The sequence below is a fragment of the Ambystoma mexicanum genome, chromosome 10 (genome assembly GCF_040938575.1).
Source record: "Ambystoma mexicanum isolate Mex_15411 chromosome 10, UKY_AmexF1_1, whole genome shotgun sequence".
NCBI lineage: Eukaryota > Metazoa > Chordata > Amphibia > Caudata > Ambystomatidae > Ambystoma > Ambystoma mexicanum.
The window spans coordinates 14,160,078-14,180,461 of record NC_090932.1 but is presented as its reverse complement, the minus strand read 5'-3'; the positions used below and the strand labels follow the sequence as shown (position 1 = coordinate 14,180,461).

The following is a 20,384-nucleotide window of genomic DNA, read 5'->3' as shown; positions in this document are numbered from 1 at the left end:
TTCAGATAAGTGACACAGGCTGCTGGGCTAATGAGGCTGCCATCTGGTTTGCCTGTTAGATTCAAGGCAACAGGCTAAAGGGCTAATGATGCTGCCATCTGGTGTGTCTGCTAGATACATGGCAACAGGCTGCTGGGCTATCTGAAGCTGCCATCTGCTGTGTCTGCTAGATACCTGGCAACAGGCTGCTGGACTAATGAAGCTGCCATCTGGTGTGTCTGCTAGATTCCTGGCAACAGGTTGCTGGGCTAATGAGATTGCCATCTGGTGTTCCTGCTAGATACGTGGGAACAGGCTGATGGGCTAATGAGGTTGCCATCTGGTGTTCCTGCTAGATACCTGGCAACAGGCTGCTGGGCTAATGAGGCTGCCATTTGGTGTGCCTGCTAGATGCGTGGCAACAGGCTAGTGGGCTAATGAGGCTGCCATCTGGTGTGCCTGCTAGATACGCGGCAACAGGCTGCTGGGCTAATGAGGCTGCCATCTGGTGTGCCTGCTAGATACGTGGGAACAGGATGCTGGGCTAATGAGACTGCCATCTGGTGTTCCTGCTAGATACCTGGCAACAGGCTGCTGGGCTAAAGAGGCTGCCATCTCATGCGTCTGCTAGATACGTGGCAACAGGCTGCTGGGCTAATGAGGCTGCCATCTGGTGTTCCTGCTAGATACCTGGCAATAGGCTGCTGGGCTAATGAGGCTGCCATTTGGTGTGTCTGCTAGATATGTGGGAACAGGCTGCTGGGCTAATGAGGCTGCCATCTTGGTGTGCCTGCTAGATAAATGGCAACAGGCTGCTGGGCTATTGAAGCTGCCATCTGGTGTTCCTGCTAGATGCATGGCAACAGGCTGCTGGGCTAATGAGGCTGCCATCTGGTGTTCCTGCTAGATACCTGGCAACAGGCTGCTGGGCTAATGAGGCTGTCATCTGGTGTGCCTGCTAGATGCATGGCAACAGGCTGCTGGGCTATTGCAGCTGCCATCTGGTGTGTCTGCTAGATTCTTGGCAAAAGGTTGCTGGGCTAATAAGGCTGCCATCTGGTGTTCCAGCTAGATACGTGGGAACAGGCTGCTGGGCTAATGAGGTTGCCATCTGGTGTTCCTGCTAGATACCTGGCAAAAGGCTGCTGGGCTAATGAGTCTGCCATCTGGTGTGCCTGCTAGATACGTGGCAACAGGCTGGTGGGCTAATGAGGCTGCCATCTGGTGTGCCTGCTAGATATGCGGCAACAGGCTGCTGGGCTAATGAGGCTGCCATCTGGTGTGCCTGCTAGATACGTGGGAACAGGCTGCTGGGCTAATGAGGCTGCCATCTGGTGTTCCTGCTAGATACCTGGCAACAGGCTGCTGGGCTAATGAGGCTGCCATCTGGTGTGTCTTCTAGATACGTGGCAACAGGCTGCTGGGCTAATGAGGCTGCCATCTGGTGTGTCTGCTAGATACGTGGGAACAGGCTGCTGGGCTAATGAGGCTGCCATCTTGGTGTGCCTGCTAGATAAATGGCAACAGGCTGCTGGGCTAATGAGGCTGCCATCTGGTGTGTCTGCTAGATATGTGGGAACAGGGTGCTGGGCTAATGATGCTGCCATCTGGTGTACCTGCTAGATGCATGGCAACAGGCTGATGGGCTAATCAGGCTGCCATCTGGTTTGTCTGCTAGATATGTGGGAACAGGCTGCTGGGCTAATGATGCTGCCATCTGGTGTACCTGCTAGATGCATGGCAACAGGCTGATGGGCTAATGAGGCTGCCATCTGGTGTGCCTGCTAGATACATGGCAACAGGCTGATTGGCAAATGAGGCTGCCATCTTGGCATGCCTGCAGATAAGTGACACAGGCTTTTGGGCTAATGAGGCTGCCATCTGGTTTGCCTGCTAGATTCAAGGCAACAGGCTGAAGGGCCAATGATGCTGCCATCTGGTGTGTCTTCTAGATACATGTCAACAGGCTACTGGGGTATTGAAGCTGCCATCTGGTGTGTCCGCTAGATACCTGGCAACAGGCTGCTGGACTAATGAGGCTGCCACCTGGTGTGTTTGCTAGATACGTGGGAACAGGCTGCTGGGCTAATGAGGCTGCCATCTTCGTGTGCCTGCTAGATACATGGAAACAGGCTGCTGAGCTATTGAAGCTGCCATCTGGTGTGTCCGCTAGATACCTGGCAACAGGCTGCTGGGCTAATGAGGCTGCCATCTGGTGTGTCTGCTAGATACGTGGGAACAGGCTGCTGGGCTAATGATGCTGCTTTCTGGTGTGCCTGCTAGATGCATGTCAATAGGCTGAAGGGCTAATGAGGCTGCCATCTGGTGTGTCTGCTAGATGCGTGGCAACAGGCTGATGGGCTAATGAGGCTGCCATCTGGTGTGCCTGCTAGATGCATGGCAACAGGCTGAATGGCTAATGAGGCTGCCATCTGGTGTGCCTGCTAGATACATGGCAAAAGGCTGCTGGGCTAATGAGGCTGCCATCTGGTGTTCCTGCTAGATACCTGGGTACAGGCTGCTGGGCTAAGGAGGCTGCCATCTGGTGTGTCTGCTAGGTACTTGGCAACAGGCTGCTGGGCTATTGAAGCTGCCATCTGGTGTGTCTGCTAGATACCTGGCAACAGGCTGCTGGGTTAATAAGGCTGCCATCTGGTGTGCCTGCTAGATACATGGCAACAGGCTGATTAGCAAATGAGGCAGCCATCTTGGCATGCTTTCAGATAAGTGACACAGGCTGCTGGGCTAATGAGGCTGCCATCTGGTTTGCCTGCTAGATTCAAGGCAACAGGCTGAAGGGCTAATGATGCTGCCATCTGGTGTGTCTGCTAGATACCTGGCAACAGGCTGCTGTACTAATGAAGCTGCCATCTGGTGTGTCTGCTAGATACGTGGGAACAGGCTGCTGGGCTAATGAGGCTGCCCTCTTGGTGTGCCTGCTAGATACCTGGCAACAGGCTGCTGGGCTAATGAGGCTGCCATCTGGTGTGTCTGCTAGATACGTGGGAACAGGCTGCTGGGCTGATGAGGCTGCACCTTGGTGTGCCTGCTAGATACATGGCAACAGGCTGCTGGGCTATTGAAGCTGACATCTGATGTGTCTGCTGGATACCTGGCAGCAGGCTGCTGGGCTAATGAGGCTGCCATCTGTTGTGTCTGCAAGATATGTGGGAACAGGCTTCTGGGCTAATGATGCTGCCATCTGGTGTGTCTGCTAGATGCATGGCAACAGGCTGATGGGCTAACAATGCTGCCATCTGGTGTGCCTGCTAGATACATGGCAACAGGATTATTGGCAAATAAGGCTGCCATATTGGCATGCCTGCAGATAAGTGACACAGGCTTCTGGCCTAATGAGGCTGCCATCTGATTTGCCTGCTAGATTCAAGCAACAGGCTGAAGGACTAATGATGCTGCAATCTGGTGTGTCTGCTAGATACATGACAACTGGCTGCTGGGCTATTGAGGCTGCCATCTGGTGTGTCTGCTAGATAACTGGCAACAGGCTGCTGGACTAATGAGGCTACCATCTGGTGTGTCTGCTAGATAGGTGGGAACAGGCTGCTGGGCTATTGAAGCTGCCATCTGGTGTGTCTGCTAGATAGCTGGCAGCAGGCTGCTGGGCTAATGAGGCTACCATCTGGTGTGCCTGTAAGATGCATGGCAACAGGCTGATGGGCTAATGAGGCTGCCATCTCGTGTGCCTGCTAGATGCATGGCAACAGGCTGATGAGCTAATGAGGCTGCCATCTGGTGTGCTTGCTAGATGCATGGCAGCAGGCTGATGGGCTAATGAGGCTGCCCTCTGGTGTGCCTGATAGATACATGGCAACAGGCTGCTGGGCTAATGAGGCTGCCATCTGGTGTTCCTGCTAGATACCTGGCAACAGGCTGCTGGGCTAATGAGGCTGCCATCTGGTGTATCTGCTAGATACGTGGGAACAGGCTGCTGGGCTAATGAGGCTGCCATCTTGGTGTGCCGGCTAGAAACATGGCAACAGGCTGCTGGGCTATTGAAGCTGCCATCTGGTGTGTCTGCTAGATATCTGTCAACAGGCTGATAGGTTAATGAGGCTGCCATCTGGTATTTCTGCTAGATATGTGGGAACAGGCTGCTGGACAAATGCTATTGCCATCTGGTGTGCCTGCTAGATGCATGGCAACAGGCTGATGGGCTAATGAGGCTGCCATCTGGTGTGCCTGCTAGATACATGGCAGCAGGCTGATTGTCAAATGAGGCTGCCATCTTGGCATGCCTGCAGATAAGTGACACAGGCTTCTGGGCTAATGAGGCTGCCATCTGGTTTGCCTGCTAGATTCAACGCAACAGGCTGAAAGGCTAATGATGCTGCCAACTGGTGTGTCTGCTAGATACATGGCAACAGGCTGCTGGGCTAATGAGGCTGCCATCTTGTGTTGCTGCTAGATGCATGGCAACAGGCTGCTGGGCTAATGAGGCTGCCATCTGGTGTTCCTGCTAGATACCTGGCAACAGTCTGCTGGGCTAATGAGGCTGCCATCTGGTCCGCCTGCTAGATGCATGGCAACAGGCTGCGTGGCTAATGAGGCTGCCATCTGGTGTGCTTGCTAGATGCATGGCAACAGGCACATGAGGCAATGAGGCTGCCATCTGGTTTGCCTGCTGGATACATGGCAACAGGCACATGGGCTAATGAGGCTGCCATCGGGTGTGCCTGCTAGATACCTGGCAACAGGCTGCTGGGCTTTTGAATCTGCCATCTGGTGTGTCTGCTAGATTCCTGGCAACTGGCTGCTGGGGTAATGAGGCTGCCATCTGGTGTTCCTGCTAGATACCTGGCAACAGGCTGATGGGCTTTTGAATCTGCCATCTGGTGTGTCTGCTAGATTCCTGGCAACTGGCTGCTGGGCTAATGAGGCTGCCATCTGGTGTTCCTGCTAGATGCATGGCAACAGGCTGCTGGGCTAATGAGGCTGCCATCTGGTGTTCCTGCTAGATACCTGGCAACAGGCTGCTGGGCTAATGAGGCTGCCATCTGGTGTGCCTGCTAGATGGATGGCAACAGGCTGCTGGGCTATTGCAGCTGCGATGTGGTGTGTCTGCTAGATTCCTGGCAACAGGTTGCTGGGCTAATGAGGCTGCCATCTGATTTGCCTGCTAGATTCAAGCAACAGGCTGAAGGACTAATGATGCTGCAATCTGGTGTGTCTGCTAGATACATGACAACTGGCTGCTGGGCTATTGAGGCTGCCATCTGGTGTGTCTGCTAGATAGGTGGGAACAGGCTGCTGGGCTATTGAAGCTGCCATCTGGTGTGTCTGCTAGATAGCTGGCAGCAGGCTGCTGGGCTAATGAGGCTACCATCTGGTGTGCCTGTAAGATGCATGGCAACAGGCTGATGGGCTAATGAGGCTGCCATCTCGTGTGCCTGCTAGATGCATGGCAACAGGCAGATGGGCTAATGAGGCTGCCATCTGGTGTGCCTGCTAGATGCATGGCAGCAGGCTGATGGGCTAATGAGGCTGCCCTCTGGTGTGCCTGATAGATACATGGCAACAGGCTGCTGGGCTAATGAGGCTGCCATCTGGTGTTCCTGCTAGATACCTGGCAACAGGCTGCTGGGCTAATGAGGCTGCCATCTGGTGTATCTGCTAGATACGTGGGAACAGGCTGCTGGGCTAATGAGGCTGCCATCTTGGTGTGCCGGCTAGAAACATGGCAACAGGCTGCTGGGCTATTGAAGCTGCCATCTGGTGTGTCTGCTAGATATCTGTCAACAGGCTGATAGGTTAATGAGGCTGCCATCTGGTATTTCTGCTAGATATGTGGGAACAGGCTGCTGGACAAATGATATTGCCATCTGGTGTGCCTGCTAGATGCATGGCAACAGGCTGATGGGCTAATGAGGCTGCCATCTGGTGTGCCTGCTAGATACATGGCAGCAGGCTGATTGTCAAATGAGGCTGCCATCTTGGCATGCCTGCAGATAAGTGACACAGGCTTCTGGGCTAATGAGGCTGCCATCTGGTTTGCCTGCTAGATTCAACGCAACAGGCTGAAAGGCTAATGATGCTGCCAACTGGTGTGTCTGCTAGATACATGGCAACAGGCTGCTGGGCTAATGAGGCTGCCATCTTGTGTTGCTGCTAGATGCATGGCAACAGGCTGCTGGGCTAATGAGGCTGCCATCTGGTGTTCCTGCTAGATACCTGGCAACAGTCTGCTGGGCTAATGAGGCTGCCATCTGGTCCGCCTGCTAGATGCATGGCAACAGGCTGCATGGCTAATGAGGCTGCCATCTGGTGTGCTTGCTAGATGCATGGCAACAGGCACATGAGGCAATGAGGCTGCCATCTGGTTTGCCTGCTGGATACATGGCAACAGGCACATGGGCTAATGAGGCTGCCATCGGGTGTGCCTGCTAGATACCTGGCAACAGGCTGCTGGGCTTTTGAATCTGCCATCTGGTGTGTCTGCTAGATTCCTGGCAACTGGCTGCTGGGGTAATGAGGCTGCCATCTGGTGTTCCTGCTAGATGCATGTCAACAGGCTGCTGGGCTAATGAGGCTGCCATCTGGTGTTCCTGCTAGATACCTGGCAACAGGCTGATGGGCTTTTGAATCTGCCATCTGGTGTGTCTGCTAGATTCCTGGCAACTGGCTGCTGGGCTAATGAGGCTGCCATCTGGTGTTCCTGCTAGATGCATGGCAACAGGCTGCTGGGCTAATGAGGCTGCCATCTGGTGTTCCTGCTAGATACCTGGCAACAGGCTGCTGGGCTATTGCAGCTGCGACGTGGTGTGTCTGCTAGATTCCTGGCAACAGGTTGCTGGGCTAATGAGGCTGCCATCTGGTGTTCCTGCTAGATATGTGGGTACAGGCTGCTGGGCTAATGAGGCTGCCATCTGGTGTGCCTGCTAGATACGCGGCAACAGGCTGCTGGGCTAATGAGACTGCCATCTGGTGTGCCTGCTAGATACGTGGGAAAAGGCTGCTGGGCTAATGATGCTGCCATCTGGTGTTCCTGCTAGATACATGGCAACAGGCTGCTGGGCTAATGAAGCTGCCATCTGGTGTGTCAGTTAGATACGTGGCAACAGGCTGCTGGGCTAATGAGGCTGCCATCTGGTGTTCCTGCTAGATACCTGGCAACAGGCTGCTGGGCTAATGAGGCTGCCATCTGGTGTGCCTGCTAGATACGTGGGAACAGGCTGCTGGGCTAATGATGCTGCCATCTGGTGTTCCTGCTAGATACCTAGCAACAGGCTGCTGGGCTAATGAAGCTGCCATCTGGTGTGTCAGCTAGATACATGGCAACAGGCTGCTGGGCTAATGGGGCTGCCATCCGGTGTGCCTGCTAGATACGTGGGAACAGGCTGCTGGGCTAATGATGCTGCCATCTGGTGTTCCTGCTAGATACCTGGCAACAGGCTGCTGGGCTAATGAAGCTGCCATCTGGTGTGTCTGCTAGATGCGTTGGAACAGCTGCTGGGCTAATGAGGCTGCCATCTTGGTGTGCCAGCTAGATACGTGGGAACAGGCTGCTGGGCTATTGAGGCTGCCATCTGGTGTGTCTGCTAGATACCTGGCAACAGGCTGTTCGGCTAATGAGGCTGCCATCTGGTGTGCCTGCTAGATACATGGCAACAGGTTGATTGGCAAATGAGGCTGCCATCTTGGCATGCCTGCAGATAAGTGACACAGGCTTCTGGGCTAATGAGGCTGCCATCTGGTTTGCCTGCTAGATACCTGGCAACAGGCTGCTGGGCTATTGAAGCTGCCATCTGGTGTGTCTGCTAGATACGTGGGAACAGGCTGCTGGGCTAAAGAGGCTGCCATCTGGTGTGCCTGCTAGATACATGGCAACAGGCTGATGGGCGAATGATGCTGCCATCTTGGTTTGCCTGCTGGATGCATGGAAATGGGCTGATGGGATAATGAGGCTGCCCTCCTGGTTTTCCTGCTTCAGTCTGTAGATAAAGTAGCCCCTCTAAAATGTGCAAAACTAAGCCGTTTGCACACCTAAACACGTGGCTCACTACAAACCTTAAAAACATGCGCAATACCAAAAGAACAGTAGAAGCAAATTGGAGACAAAAAAACAACGGTCCCGAACAAAGAGAAGTTCACTACTGCCTCTAATAACTACAAAACTTCCATACTCCAAACTAAAAGCGACACCTACGACGATAGAATTAAGAACACCAACTCTGGAACTAAAGAGTTGTTTACTATCCTTCGAGAACTAGAATCTCTCGTATCACCTCAAGAATCTTCTACTAAAGACCTGATCTGGTATACAAATATTCAAAAAGCGTTGCTCGACAAAATCTCACTCCTACAAATGAAAATTTAAGCAAAAAAGCTTACACTGCCAGTCGATACCCAATCCCAACAGCCAAGGGACTCTTCTACAAAACCCTTCACTCCATTTGAGTTTGCCCCTGTCCCTGTAAAGGAAGAAAAAACAAATGATTTCTAGCCTCAAACCATCCAGTTGTCAAGGTGATATATGCCCAGCCATAGTCATCAAAGAGGCACTGGAGGAGCTTTTCTCCATTCATCACCTCTTTAATAAATGCCTCCTTTGAAACTTGCACTGTTCTGACTAACCTTAAAGACACTTGAATCATCCTGCTACTTAAAAAACCTAGTCTTTACCCAAACATCCCTACTAATTATCGGCCTATTACAACTGTACCTTTCTTAGTCAAAATTTTGGACAGGGTGGCATACTTGCAAATTCAAAACCATTTAGAATCCAACAATCTCTTTGGCCTTCACCAATCAGGCTTCAGACACGAACACAGCACTGAATCAGCACTGAAAGACTTAAAAATTCAAATGGATGAACTAAAAGACAAGGGCAATCTAGCGCTCCTCCTCCTAGTTGACCTATAAGCGGCCTTTAAATTGGCCAACCATAAAGTCCTCTGCAAACATCTGACATTAGCGGGCCACTTCTCCTCTAAAGCCTCTCTGTGGATACAGTCCTTACTCTACAATAGAACCTTATATATTTTTTTAAGGCATTTTGTGTAGCGCACTACAGACCCTCAGGTATGAAGGCGCGGACAACACAAAAAGAAGAACAGAATAGAAGTCTCCTAGTGCCCTAGAAATACCAGAGACGATATGGGTGGTACTGGCGTTAAGAGTCAAAAAAGGAAGGTTTTAAGTGCCTTCTTGAATTTAACAAGGCAACCAAGAATACGCAGATAATCTGGCAGATTGTTCCATCCAACTATGAGGGTATTCGCACTACCAGCATCGGTGGAGCCTACCCCAGTCTCTTGTGGAGTACCACAGGGCTCTTGTGTTTCCCCTACACTGTATAACATTTTCACTAAGCCACTATTCGACCACCTGGATGACTTGGGTGTCACATACACGAACAATGCGGATGACCCCCAAATCATCATTCTGATCACAGGCTCCTTCGACGTGGACTCCAATCTACTTAATGAAACATATCAAACCATAGAGGCATGGGTGGGTATCCACGGCCTCTGTCTTAACGACGATAAAACAGACTTACTCCTGATCGGATCACAGAACAGACTAAACAAGCTTGCCAACCAATTCAAATACTTTAACATTGACAGCATTGTTTTTAAAGTTTCCAAAGAAGTGACAACTCTTACACTAACAAGACAAGTTAATGCAACGGCCTCAGCAACGGCCTACACATCTAAACGTATTAATGCCTGTAGACGCTTCCTGTCTCGTGACAGTTACATTGGCTTGAGCCCTCATATTATCCAGACTAGACTTTTGTAATGCGCAGTAGGTAGACACGAACAGGTGCTACATAATAATGCGTTAAGATCGGCATTCAATATCCCGAGAGCCAACTAGATGTCCCCAGCAAGAAGAATGTACATTGGCTTCCAGTTCAGGATAGAATCGCCTTTAAAAAACTATCTCTAACACATAAGTGCCTCACAACCCCAGCCCCAAAATATCCTGTGAACAAATTCACAAGAAATCTATCGAATAGACGTACCGGGTTCACACATGCTCACCTACTAAAGATTCCTAGATTTAAGTTACAAAAAGCATGGGGCAACAGCTTCCCCGTACTGGCTGCTAAACTCTGGGATTCCATGCCTTTAGCTCTAAGAGAAGAACCATACTTCCAGACTTTTTGAAAAATAATTGAAAACTGGGCTCATTGCACATGAGTCGTGATGTCACGCCTGACTCACAACTGTATTCGCTCTGTGTTGAATTGTCTCTTTCCATTTGCACCACCATTGTAATGAACTGTCTTATCCAGGGCTATCAGAAGATGTGGTGAGGCCCGGGGCAATACATTTGGTGAGGCCCCCTTACAATTTTTTGCACTCGCCTGCAGCAGCACTTCTGCAAACAGGAGAGTCGAGAAATCTCCCCTTGAGTTTGTGTGCAGGATCCCATATATGGTTTATTACTACAACTCCAAATCAATTACAGAAAAGTTAGATTTCTCCACTGAAGAAATGTTTATGCCAGACTAACTTTTGTATTCTATGCAAAAATATATATAGGATGGCATGAGCTCTCCAGTGCGCCACCTCCAACTCTCTAAGGGTCAGTCCCTTTTCCAAGCAAAGAGTTGAGGGCAGATCTCTTTCTTCGGCTGCGACCTCACTCTGGAACAGCCTCCCTGCCTCTCTGAAACTTGAGCAGAACCATCTCCGGTTCCGAGAGCACCTCAAGACCTTCCCCTTTGCTTCTGCTTTCTCTCCTCCTCTCCCCTGCTGATCCCCTGGCTGAATCTGAAACAGCACTGGTTACCTGGCTACCCTCTGATCTTGGGCCCAGGTCCCCTCCCTACCAGTTGCTCACCTGTAATGCCCCCCTGGCAACCCTTGCACTCAGGGACTGTTCTGTATCCCTACAGCCCCTACTAGCGCTTGACACCTGATGTCTGCACTTACCGTTGCACTTGCCACCAGCTGGCCGCACTTTTATTTATTGTCTATATTTATTTTACTGTTATCCTAGGTACTGCCCCCCCCTTGCCCCTGCACTTTTCCCCTTCCCCCTCCCCTGCACGATCTCAATGTCACCTGGCCTAGTAGGATCGCTGTCTCTGTCTTCCCCCCGTTTCCCTTCACTTGCTCGTCGCGCCTTGAGACACTTGTGTATAGGCGCGTTATAAATGTTATATCATTTGATATCATTCCAACAGACTCCCAGTTAGAGCTTCCTCCTTGTGCCTCAGCTTGGAGTATTGAGTAAGTAATGAACTGTTTTCCATTTGTTTCCAGGAGATGTCTCTTTCTGCCGGTGCTCGCATTGTGTGTGCTGATGGTAGAGGGCAGCATATATGAAAGAACTCATAATACGGATGTGCTTCTCTGCACTGCATGTCCACATGGCAGAATACTGAGCAGGCCTCCTGTAGCCAGACAAGAGAAACCATCCCCCAAAGGGGTGCAGATAACCCCGCGCTCAGGCTCTGCTTCCAGGCATGGAAGGCAGAGACATCGTTCACATCCTGTGTGGTCTCTAATAGAGCACAGAGAGCTGCCGGCGGGCACTGCTGCTCTGATGTCCCCCCTGCGCAGGCTTCTGCTCGCTGGCAGTCTGTCACAGTCTGTCCATTGATCTGCACCCAGGGATCAGTACAGTTGCCACACAGCAGCGCCTGCCTCTTCCACACTGCACTGCTCCCCTGCAGGGAATGGTGCAGGCTTGGACCAGGGCAGAGGGGGGCAGCTTCTGCCATTCTCAGTGGTTCTGCTGCGGTTCTCTGAAGGTGGGTCTTGCTTACCTGTTCGCCTGAATAACCTCTCCTTAGGCTGGGACTTGTTTTAGGAGTGGGCTTTGTTTTGACGTTTTAATGTGTTTTGTACAGCTGGCATGCTAATATGAACAGAAATCAGAGTTTTAAATGAAATAAAACCTGCTAACTCTCCGTGTTAAACTTTGGGGCAGGTTGAGCAATGCACGGGGAGACTCGAGGTACAGGTTATGCGCTCACACCTGCGCGAGCACGCACGCGCGTGCACAGAGAGTTAGAACGGAAATCTACTCCGTGTCTGCAGCGGCTGCTGGGGAGATCACTGAGCCGGTGGGGGCGGCGTGTACTCCAGGAGTAGTTCACTCGCCGCCTGCCTGTGGTGCGATGCTTTCAGTCTGAACACGCAGGCCCAGTGCCAGCTCCTTATGCAGGCATGATGGAGAATGCTGGCAGGGCTATCCCAGAGCAGCCGCCGCCCTTTGGCACACTCTGCCATGCCATGGACACTCCCTTCCAAGACTCCCCATCTCAAACGCAGGCCTCTGCTAAGAACCCATGCGTTCTCTTCATTGGCATTGCCATTCCTAATTCAAACCCCCTTGCCTTTTTTCTTTCTCCTTTCTGGTTTCTTCCAGCGACAAGAGGCCACTTCAAGGCCAGGGAGCGCTCTACACACTGGATGTACAGTACAGTACATCAAGGAACCCACGAGGCGGTAGGAGGAGTCACTGGCTGACATTTTAGACACATTGCATGTACAGTTTGCATACATTGCTGACATGTATAGACTCAAAGGCCACTTACCTCTACAATAAAGGTGACCGCAAAGCAAACGATGACCATGACGACAATATGTACCCTCCACAATGTTGGGGTGCAGACCAGCTGTGGGGCAGAGAAACATGCAATTAATTCCGGGTGTTTTCTCTCAGGCGTGAGTTTGTAGCATCTACGCCATCATGAGTAGTGTAGCCTGGCCTTCGTTATCATCCCTCAGCGAGGGAAGCACGAGGAGGCTTCCCAGGTACTTGAGTATAACGTGCCCAGCCTGCAAAGCACCAGCCTGTGCTGACAGTTCACATGCTGCGTGCCTCTGCCTCTCTCTCGCCCTCTCTCTCTCTCTCCCCCCCTTTCTCTCTCTCTCTATATATATCTATCTCTATTTCTGTCCCATTCTCTTTTCTCTCTCTCTCTCTCTCGCTCTCTCTCTCTCTCTGTCCCCTTTTCTCTCTCTCCCACTTTCCCTCTCTTTCTCTCTCTCTTTCTCTCGCTTTCTCTCTCTCTCCCCTCTCTCTCTCTCCCTCCCTCTTTCCCTCTCTTTCTCTCTTTCTCTCCCCTCGCTCCTCTCTGTCTCTCTCACTCCTCGCTCTCCGCCTCTCTCTCTGTCCCCTTTTCTCTCTCTCCCTCTTTCTTCTCTCTCGCTCTCTCTCTCTCTCTCTCCCTCTTTCTCTCTCTCCCCCTCTCTCCTCTCTCTATCTCTCTCCCTCCTATCTCTCCCCCTCTCTCTCTGTCCTCTTTGCTCTCTCTATCTCCCCCTTTCCCTCTCTTCCTCTCTCTCTCTCTCTCTCCCCCTTTCTCTCTCTCTCTATATATATCTATCTCTATTTCTGTCCCATTCTCTTTTCTCTCTCTCTCTCGCTCTCGCTCTCTCTCTCTCTCTGTCCCCTTTTCTCTCTCTCCCTCTTTCCCTCTCTTTCTCTCTCTCTTTCCCTCTCTTTCTCTCTTTCTCTCCCATCGCTCCTCTCTGTCTCTCTCACTCCTCGCTCTCCCCCCCTCTCTCTCTGTCCCCTTTTCTCTCTCTCTCTCTCTCTCTCTCTCTCTCTCCCTCTTTCTCTCTCTTTCTCTCTCTCTTTCTCTCTCTCTCCCCCTCTCTCCTCTCTCTATCTCTCTCCCTCCTATCTCTCCCCCTCTCTCTGAGAGCAATTACAGGGACATAGCCAAGGGGGGGGGGGGTGGGCGGTATTTGAGGACATGTATTGTCCGCGTGTGTTGCCATCACCCTGCGGGGACATGGTCTACATGAGAGGAGGTGCGAGGGATACCGATAGGACATGCAGAGGGTCCCTGTAAGGGACCACAGGACCTGGCTGCAGGATCAACAACTCTATTGGTTATGTCTATTTGTGTCCATTAATAGTCTTTGTGCACAGTGTAATCTCTATGCAGATTCAGCAGCGCTACCAAACAGGTCAGCACACCAAATGAAATATTACTGTGCGGCTAAGAGAACAAGCAGATCATTATCTGGCCAGAACCCTTTTCAAGAAGGAAACACATTTTGAGAGACAAGATAGTTAGAATTCTCAGAAAAAATAATGTGTTAAACAAAAGAGGACATGTTTTAATTGTACTTGTATTGTAAACTGGTCACTACCAGTATATATTTTGGCCGTAATAAGAACGTTACACTGTCTTACTAAGCAAAGCACATTATCAAAAGATTGCATAACCATGTACACTCATTTCTGGTAATAAGTTATTATTCCTGTAGAGTCTGGTGTACTCTTTCGAAAATAACCCTATGGAAAATGGTATCGTGGAAAAGTACCAGTGAGGGTTCCCGGATGCTTTGCATGAAAGTGAGGGTTCCAGGAGACTTTGCATGAAAGTGAGGTTTCCAGGGGACATTGCATGAAAGTGAGGGTTCCCGGATGCTTTGCATGAAAGTGAGGGTTCAGGAGACTTTGCATGAAAGTGAGGGTTCCAGGGGACATTGCATGAAAGTGAGGGTTCCCGGATGCTTTGCATGAAAGTGAGGGTTCTCGGATGCTTTGCATAAAAGTGAGGGTTCCAGGAGACTTTGCATGAAAGTGAGGGTTCCAGGATGCTTTGCATGAAAGTGAGGGTTGCAGGAGACTTTGCATGAAAGTGAGGGTTCTCGGATGCTTTGCATGAAAGTGAGGGTTCCAGGGGACATTGCATGAAAGTGAGGGTTCCCGGATTCTTTGCATGAAAGTGAGGGTTCTCGGATGCTTTGCATAAAAGTGAGGGTTCCAGGAGACTTTGCATGAAAGTGAGGGTTCAAGGATGCTTTGCATGAAAGTGAGGGTTCCCGGATGCTTTGCATGAAAGTGAGGGTTCTCGGATGCTTTGCATGAAAGTGAGGGTTCCAGGATACTTTGCATGAAAGTGAGGGTTCCAGGATGCTTAGCGTGAAAGTGAGGATTCCAGGATCCTTTGCATGAAGGTGAGGGTTCCCGGATGCTTTGTATAAAAGTGAGGGTTCCAGGATGCTTAGCATGAAAGTGAGGGGTACAGGATGCTTTGCATGAAGGTGAAGGTTCCCGGATGTGTTGCATGAAAGTGAGGGTTCCAGGATGCTAACGTGAAAGTGAGGATTCCAGGATCCTTTGCATGAAGGTGAGGGTTCAAGGAGACTTTGCATGAAAGTGAGGGTTCCAGGATACTTTGCATCAAAGTGAGGGTTCCAGGATCCTTTGCATGAAAGTGAGGGTTCCAGGATCCTTTGCATGAAGGTGAGGGTTCCCGGATGCTTTGTATAAAAGTGAGGGGTACAGGATGCTTTGCATGAAAGTGAGGGGTACAGAATCCTTTGCATGAAGGTGAGGGTTCCCGGATGCTTTGTATAAAAGTGAGGGTTCCCGGATGCTTTGTATAAAAGTGAGGGTTCCAGGATACTTTGCATGAAAGTGAGGGTTCCCGGATGCTTTGTATAAAAGTGAGGGTTCCAGGATACTTTGCATGAAAGTGAGGGTTCCAGGATGCTTAGCGTGAAAGTGAGGATTCCAGGATCCTTTGCATGAAGGTGAGGGTTCCCGGATGCTTTGTATAAAAGTGAGGGTTCCAGGATGCTTTGCATGAAAGTGAGGGGTACAGAATCCTTTGCATGAAGGTGAGGGTTCCCGGATGCTTTGTATAAAAGTGAGGGTTCCAGGATGCTTTGCATGAAAGTGAGGGGTACAGGATGCTTTGCATGAAGGTGAAGGTTCCCGGATGCTTTGCATGAAAGTGAGGGTTCCAGGATGCTTTGCATGAAAGTGAGCGGTAAAGGATCCTTTGCATGAAGGTGAGGGTCCCAGGATGCTTTGTATAAAAGTGAGGGTTCCAGGATGCTTTGCATGAAAGTGAGGGGTACAGAATCCTTTGCATGAAGGTGAGGGTTCCCGGATGCTTTGTATAAAAGTGAGGGTTCCAGGATGCTTTGCATGAAAGTGAGGGGTACAGGATGCTTTGCATGAAGGTGAAGGTTCCCGGATGCTTTGCATGAAAGTGAGGGTTCCAGGATGCTTTGCATGAAAGTGAGCGGTACAGGATCCTTTGCATGAAGGTGAGGGTCCCAGGATGCTTTGCATAAAAGTGAGGGTTCCAGGATGCTTTGCATGAAAGTGAGGGGTACAGAATCCTTTGCATGAAGGTGAGGGTTCCCGGATGCTTTGTATAAAAGTGAGGGTTCCAGGATGCTTTGCATGAAAGTGAGGGGTACAGGATGCTTTGCATGAAGGTGAAGGTTCCCGGATGCTTTGCATGAAAGTGAGGGTTCCAGGATGCTTTGCATGAAAGTGAGCGGTACAGGATCCTTTGCATGAAGGTGAGGGTCCCAGGATGCTTTGTATAAAAGTGAGGATTCCAGGATGCTTTGCATGAAAGTGAGGGTTCCAGGATGCTTTGCATGAAGGTGAAGGTTCCCGGATGCTTTGCATGAAAGTGAGGGTTCCAGGATGGTTTGGAGCATTTGGGAAATATTAGAATGAGAACAGATCTTTATATTTGACAGATATGTCTGCTGTGAAAGGTTTGTAAGCTTGAATTCCTAAGTGCATAATGCAGACTGATGTGCTGTCACTAGCATGAGCAACAACGTGTACACATAAATTGGCCATGCAATCCCAAAAGGAAATGTCGACGTTTGTCGACCTTGAAACGTAAGGGCTTGCAGAGACTTGGGAACATTGAAATATGAAAGTATGCATCTCTCTTATCCAATGTTGCCATGTAATGTGGTCTTCCTGAACTTGTCTGGTTATACAAACTTGTTTGTGGGCAAATCTCTAGGATAGGCATTTTTGTTTTGTCTTTTTTGGGCACAAGGAAATCCAGGGAGTAGAGAACTGTGTTCACTTGCTTTAAGGTGCTGGTTTGACTGCCCCCTTCTGGAGGGCCAGAACATCTGTTTGCAGTAGGAGAAGGTGCCCCCAAGGCATTCTTCTGTCTTTTGGGAAGTTGCAGGGCATCATGGACTGCCTTGCCAACCCGTAAGAGCCTTCCATGGGCTTCTGTTTCTGGCTTGGAGCCGCTGCCTCATGCCAGGCATTCTACTTAGTATTGCGGATTCTGCCACTCGATGGCCAGCTGTTTCCATTCTGATGACTTGATTGGGAGTCTGGTTCCCTCGTGGAGGATATTTGGGAACGCCGACTCCCGTGCAGCAGGGATATCTTTGCTTGGGGTCTCCTTTTCATCCTATTGTGCCCTGTTGTGGTGGGCCATTAGAGCGCTGGCATTGCAATGCAAACACTGTACACCTCTGAAGTGGCAATTATTCACCCAAAAGAAGGCCCCTTTTTCCATACCGGAGGGTTGTCTGAGGTGCTAGCCGCCAGGGAGTCAGGTGTTGGGTGACCTTGTATATGCACTGGGTCTGTGGGCGAGGACTTCTGGATTAAGCAGTGAGGGAGGGATCCACTTTATTCCAGAGTGTATTCAAGGGATGCGGTGGCAAACTGGCTTCTTCCCTTTTAGGAGATCCGTTGTAAAGTCAACATTCTCATCAAACACTTGAGCTCTAATACTAAAGCATTCTGCTCCTCCTTTCAGCAGACTGGGGTATTGAGAATGATCCTCGGTTGGAGAGGTCATAACTGGAGGATGTCTGTCTTTAGGGGAATTAAGAGGCTATTCCTCTGCACTGGCAATGTCCTCCTCCTCTTGAGGGTATTTTATCAGGTCATCTACATCACCCTGTAACCCCTGCAAGTCCTCATCTAGATGGTCTGCTGAAGTGTCTCTCTGCATCTTAATTCTTTTTTGTTGTGGTGAATGCTCAGGTGTCGTGCCTCTCCGTTGTTTGAGCACCCTAAGCTCAGCATCTTGCATGATCGAGAGAACTTTAGTCAAAGTGGCATTAAAAAAGCGATTCTCCAGAGACCTGGGGTGAACTCTTAGGCGTAAGTGTTGGAAGGGAGTGAGCCTCCTCTTCCAATATTGTCTCTTCATCCTCCCATTCGAGGGGATTGGGTCCTCTGATGTATTCCATATCTATGACAGTAATCACCACAACTGTGCTGCTTCGGAAAATCTTTCGGCGTCTGCGTCCTGCATCAATGACATTGATACGCTTTCCTCGAGGGCCTCCGTCGAGCCGACGTCACCGGATATTATAAGTAGGACGCACGACGCCTGTAGCCTCTGTTCCATTTTTTTCGTGAACGAGTTTGCTTCGGAGATCTCGGCGCGTCTCATCTCTTCTGAGTTCTGTTCTTTCGGTTCCTCGAACCTGTTAGTTTGTGAATATCTATGATGTCCTCATCTTCTTCTACCCCACGGCCGGGTTTTAAGAAGTGTCGGGAATGCGGGTCCAAGATGTCATTGACGGATTTGCACGACGCCTGCCTCTGGTGCCTCGGTGAGGACCACGACACGGTTGACTGTGTAGACTGCTAGTCGCTTACTTCGAAGGCCTTGCAGGAGCGTAAGAAGAAGCTTGCTGTAGGTAAGATGGCCAAGCACCGTAAATTGAAGTCCGCTGGCCTTTCGGCTGACGATTCGAGGGGCGACTCTCAGCATCGTCGTCGTCAGTCCGGGGGAGTCTTGGTCCCGGAGTAGGTCCCACCATTCCTCTGCCTCTTCGAGGCACTCACGGAAGCGCCGTCACCGGTCACCTTCCCCGTCCTCGTCTGAGGACTCCGCCCGTTGGTGGGTTGCTTGTCCCAACAAGCATTCCACTCCTGCCGAATGGGATTCCTTTCGGCAGGAGATGATGGTGATTTTTCAGTCGCAGGGCTCCGGTCCGTCCGCGCCTTCGAAAGACACTGGCTGTGACCATGCTAGAGACACTACTCGCACGCCTTCGGGCTCGAGTGGTCATCGCGATCACCTGGCGCCTTCGAGGTCCTGGTCGAACAAAGGTTGGTCGCTCTAGACATGCCTGTTCCAGGTCCCGGTCCTCGACGCCCTCGAGACCGTCGGAGCCTGTGAATTCTTCGAAGAAGACATCGACGCCGGCTGCTCTGAGGTCGTCGAGGGACTCTCACGAGGGTCCATCCCGAGGAAGCCGTCAACGCCATCGGCACCCAGGCCGTCGAAGGACACGCTCGGGGCTGCGCCCTCGAGGACTGTGTCGAAGCTGTCGGCGTAACGCTCGACGTCGATGCCGATTCCATCGACGCCCTCAACGCCTTTCGAGGCTGTTTTGTTGGAGGTACCCCGTGGCACGGTGGAACCCCCTAGCAAGACTCTGGCCAAGGAAAAAAATGTCTTTGTCCCTTTTTCTGTGCCCTCGTTCCAGCCTCTGGATTATATTTCTGAGGTGGATGAAGGGCGGAGGAAGATATGCTTCCTGAGGAGGTACCTGACAAGATTTTGTCTGGGCATAGCCAGATTGAAGACCTGCGGCAGTCATTGCACAAGGCCAGTGGCCTGGACACCTCTCCAGAGGTGGAGTTCTGTAGGCCTGAGCCTGGTACCCATGCTGAGTCCTCGTACCGGCGCCTTATGTCGAGGCTAACAGAATACTTGGGGTGGTCTGCACCACCAGTGGATTTTCTGCAGGATGACCTGACGGATATCCTCGACCAAGGTCCGCCAACGGACCCGGTACTGCCATTCCATATGGCCTTGCAAAAAAGGGTGGCGGCGGCTTGGACTGCTCCGGAGAGTCTTCCGGCAGTGAGCAAGTCTTTGCTGCGAAAATACCATCCAGCCAGTAGCGAACCCTGCTACTTGACCACGCACCCCACTCTGGAGAGTTTGGTGGTGCAGGCGGCTACGGCCCCAGCAAAGTAGTACCCTACCATCCCTCCTGATAGGGACGACAAGCATTTTGATGGCTGGGCGAAGAAAGTGTTTTCTTCAGGGGTATGGCTTTGCAGGCAGCCAACTCTGTGTGTGCCTTGTCACGTTTCACACACACTCTGTGGACCTGTACTTCATTAGCGGCTGATCATATACCCGAAGGGGAGGAACAGGATGGTTTTCTTGCCATGGTGCAGGTTGGCAAGGATGCCATTTGTGAGTCCGTTCAGTCGGGTCTGGACATGGCAGATTGTGTCAGCTGGTCCATGGCGGCAAGCACCGTAATACGCAGGTTTGCATGGTTGTGGAAGTCGGGGTTTGCTCCTGATGTGTAAGCCCGGCTTCTCAACATGCCCTTTGATGGTGAACATCTTTTTGGCAGCAAGGCTGACGAGAGACTTGAGAGGTTGCAGACCTCCAAAGCTGCAGCGAAGCCGTTGAGCGCTGCAGTTCGCCAACCTCCACCTTTTCGTCCTAGGGGAAAGCAATGGAGGGGAGGTTCCTTTCGATATTACTCATCCATTAGTAGATCGAGAGGAGCTGCAAATCAAAGGGGCCACCGTAGGAGTGCCAGAGGTGGAAAACAGGGCACTCAAGGTGTCAAGGATGCTTGGGCAGTTGCCTCTTTACCCTCAGGCAATGCCGCAGCTGCTTCAGCTCAGTCATGAGGCCATGTCCCATGGTTCGCCGGTTGGGGGAAGGCTGGCACAGCATCTTGTAGAAT

At 51.0% G+C, this 20,384-nt stretch overlaps 1 protein-coding gene across 2 annotated transcripts in view; it reads right to left on the bottom strand.

Moving 5' to 3' along the window:
• The window catches only part of LOC138491101 (probable cation-transporting ATPase 13A4), a 978,968-nt gene that overhangs the window by 94,051 nt on the left and 864,533 nt on the right, over positions 1–20,384 (bottom strand). For both annotated transcript variants that reach the window (XM_069617419.1, XM_069617420.1), the window contains one exon: positions 12,494–12,574. In XM_069617419.1, coding sequence (XP_069473520.1) covers positions 12,494–12,574 — 81 coding nt within the window. The remainder of the gene's footprint in view (positions 1–12,493; positions 12,575–20,384) is intronic.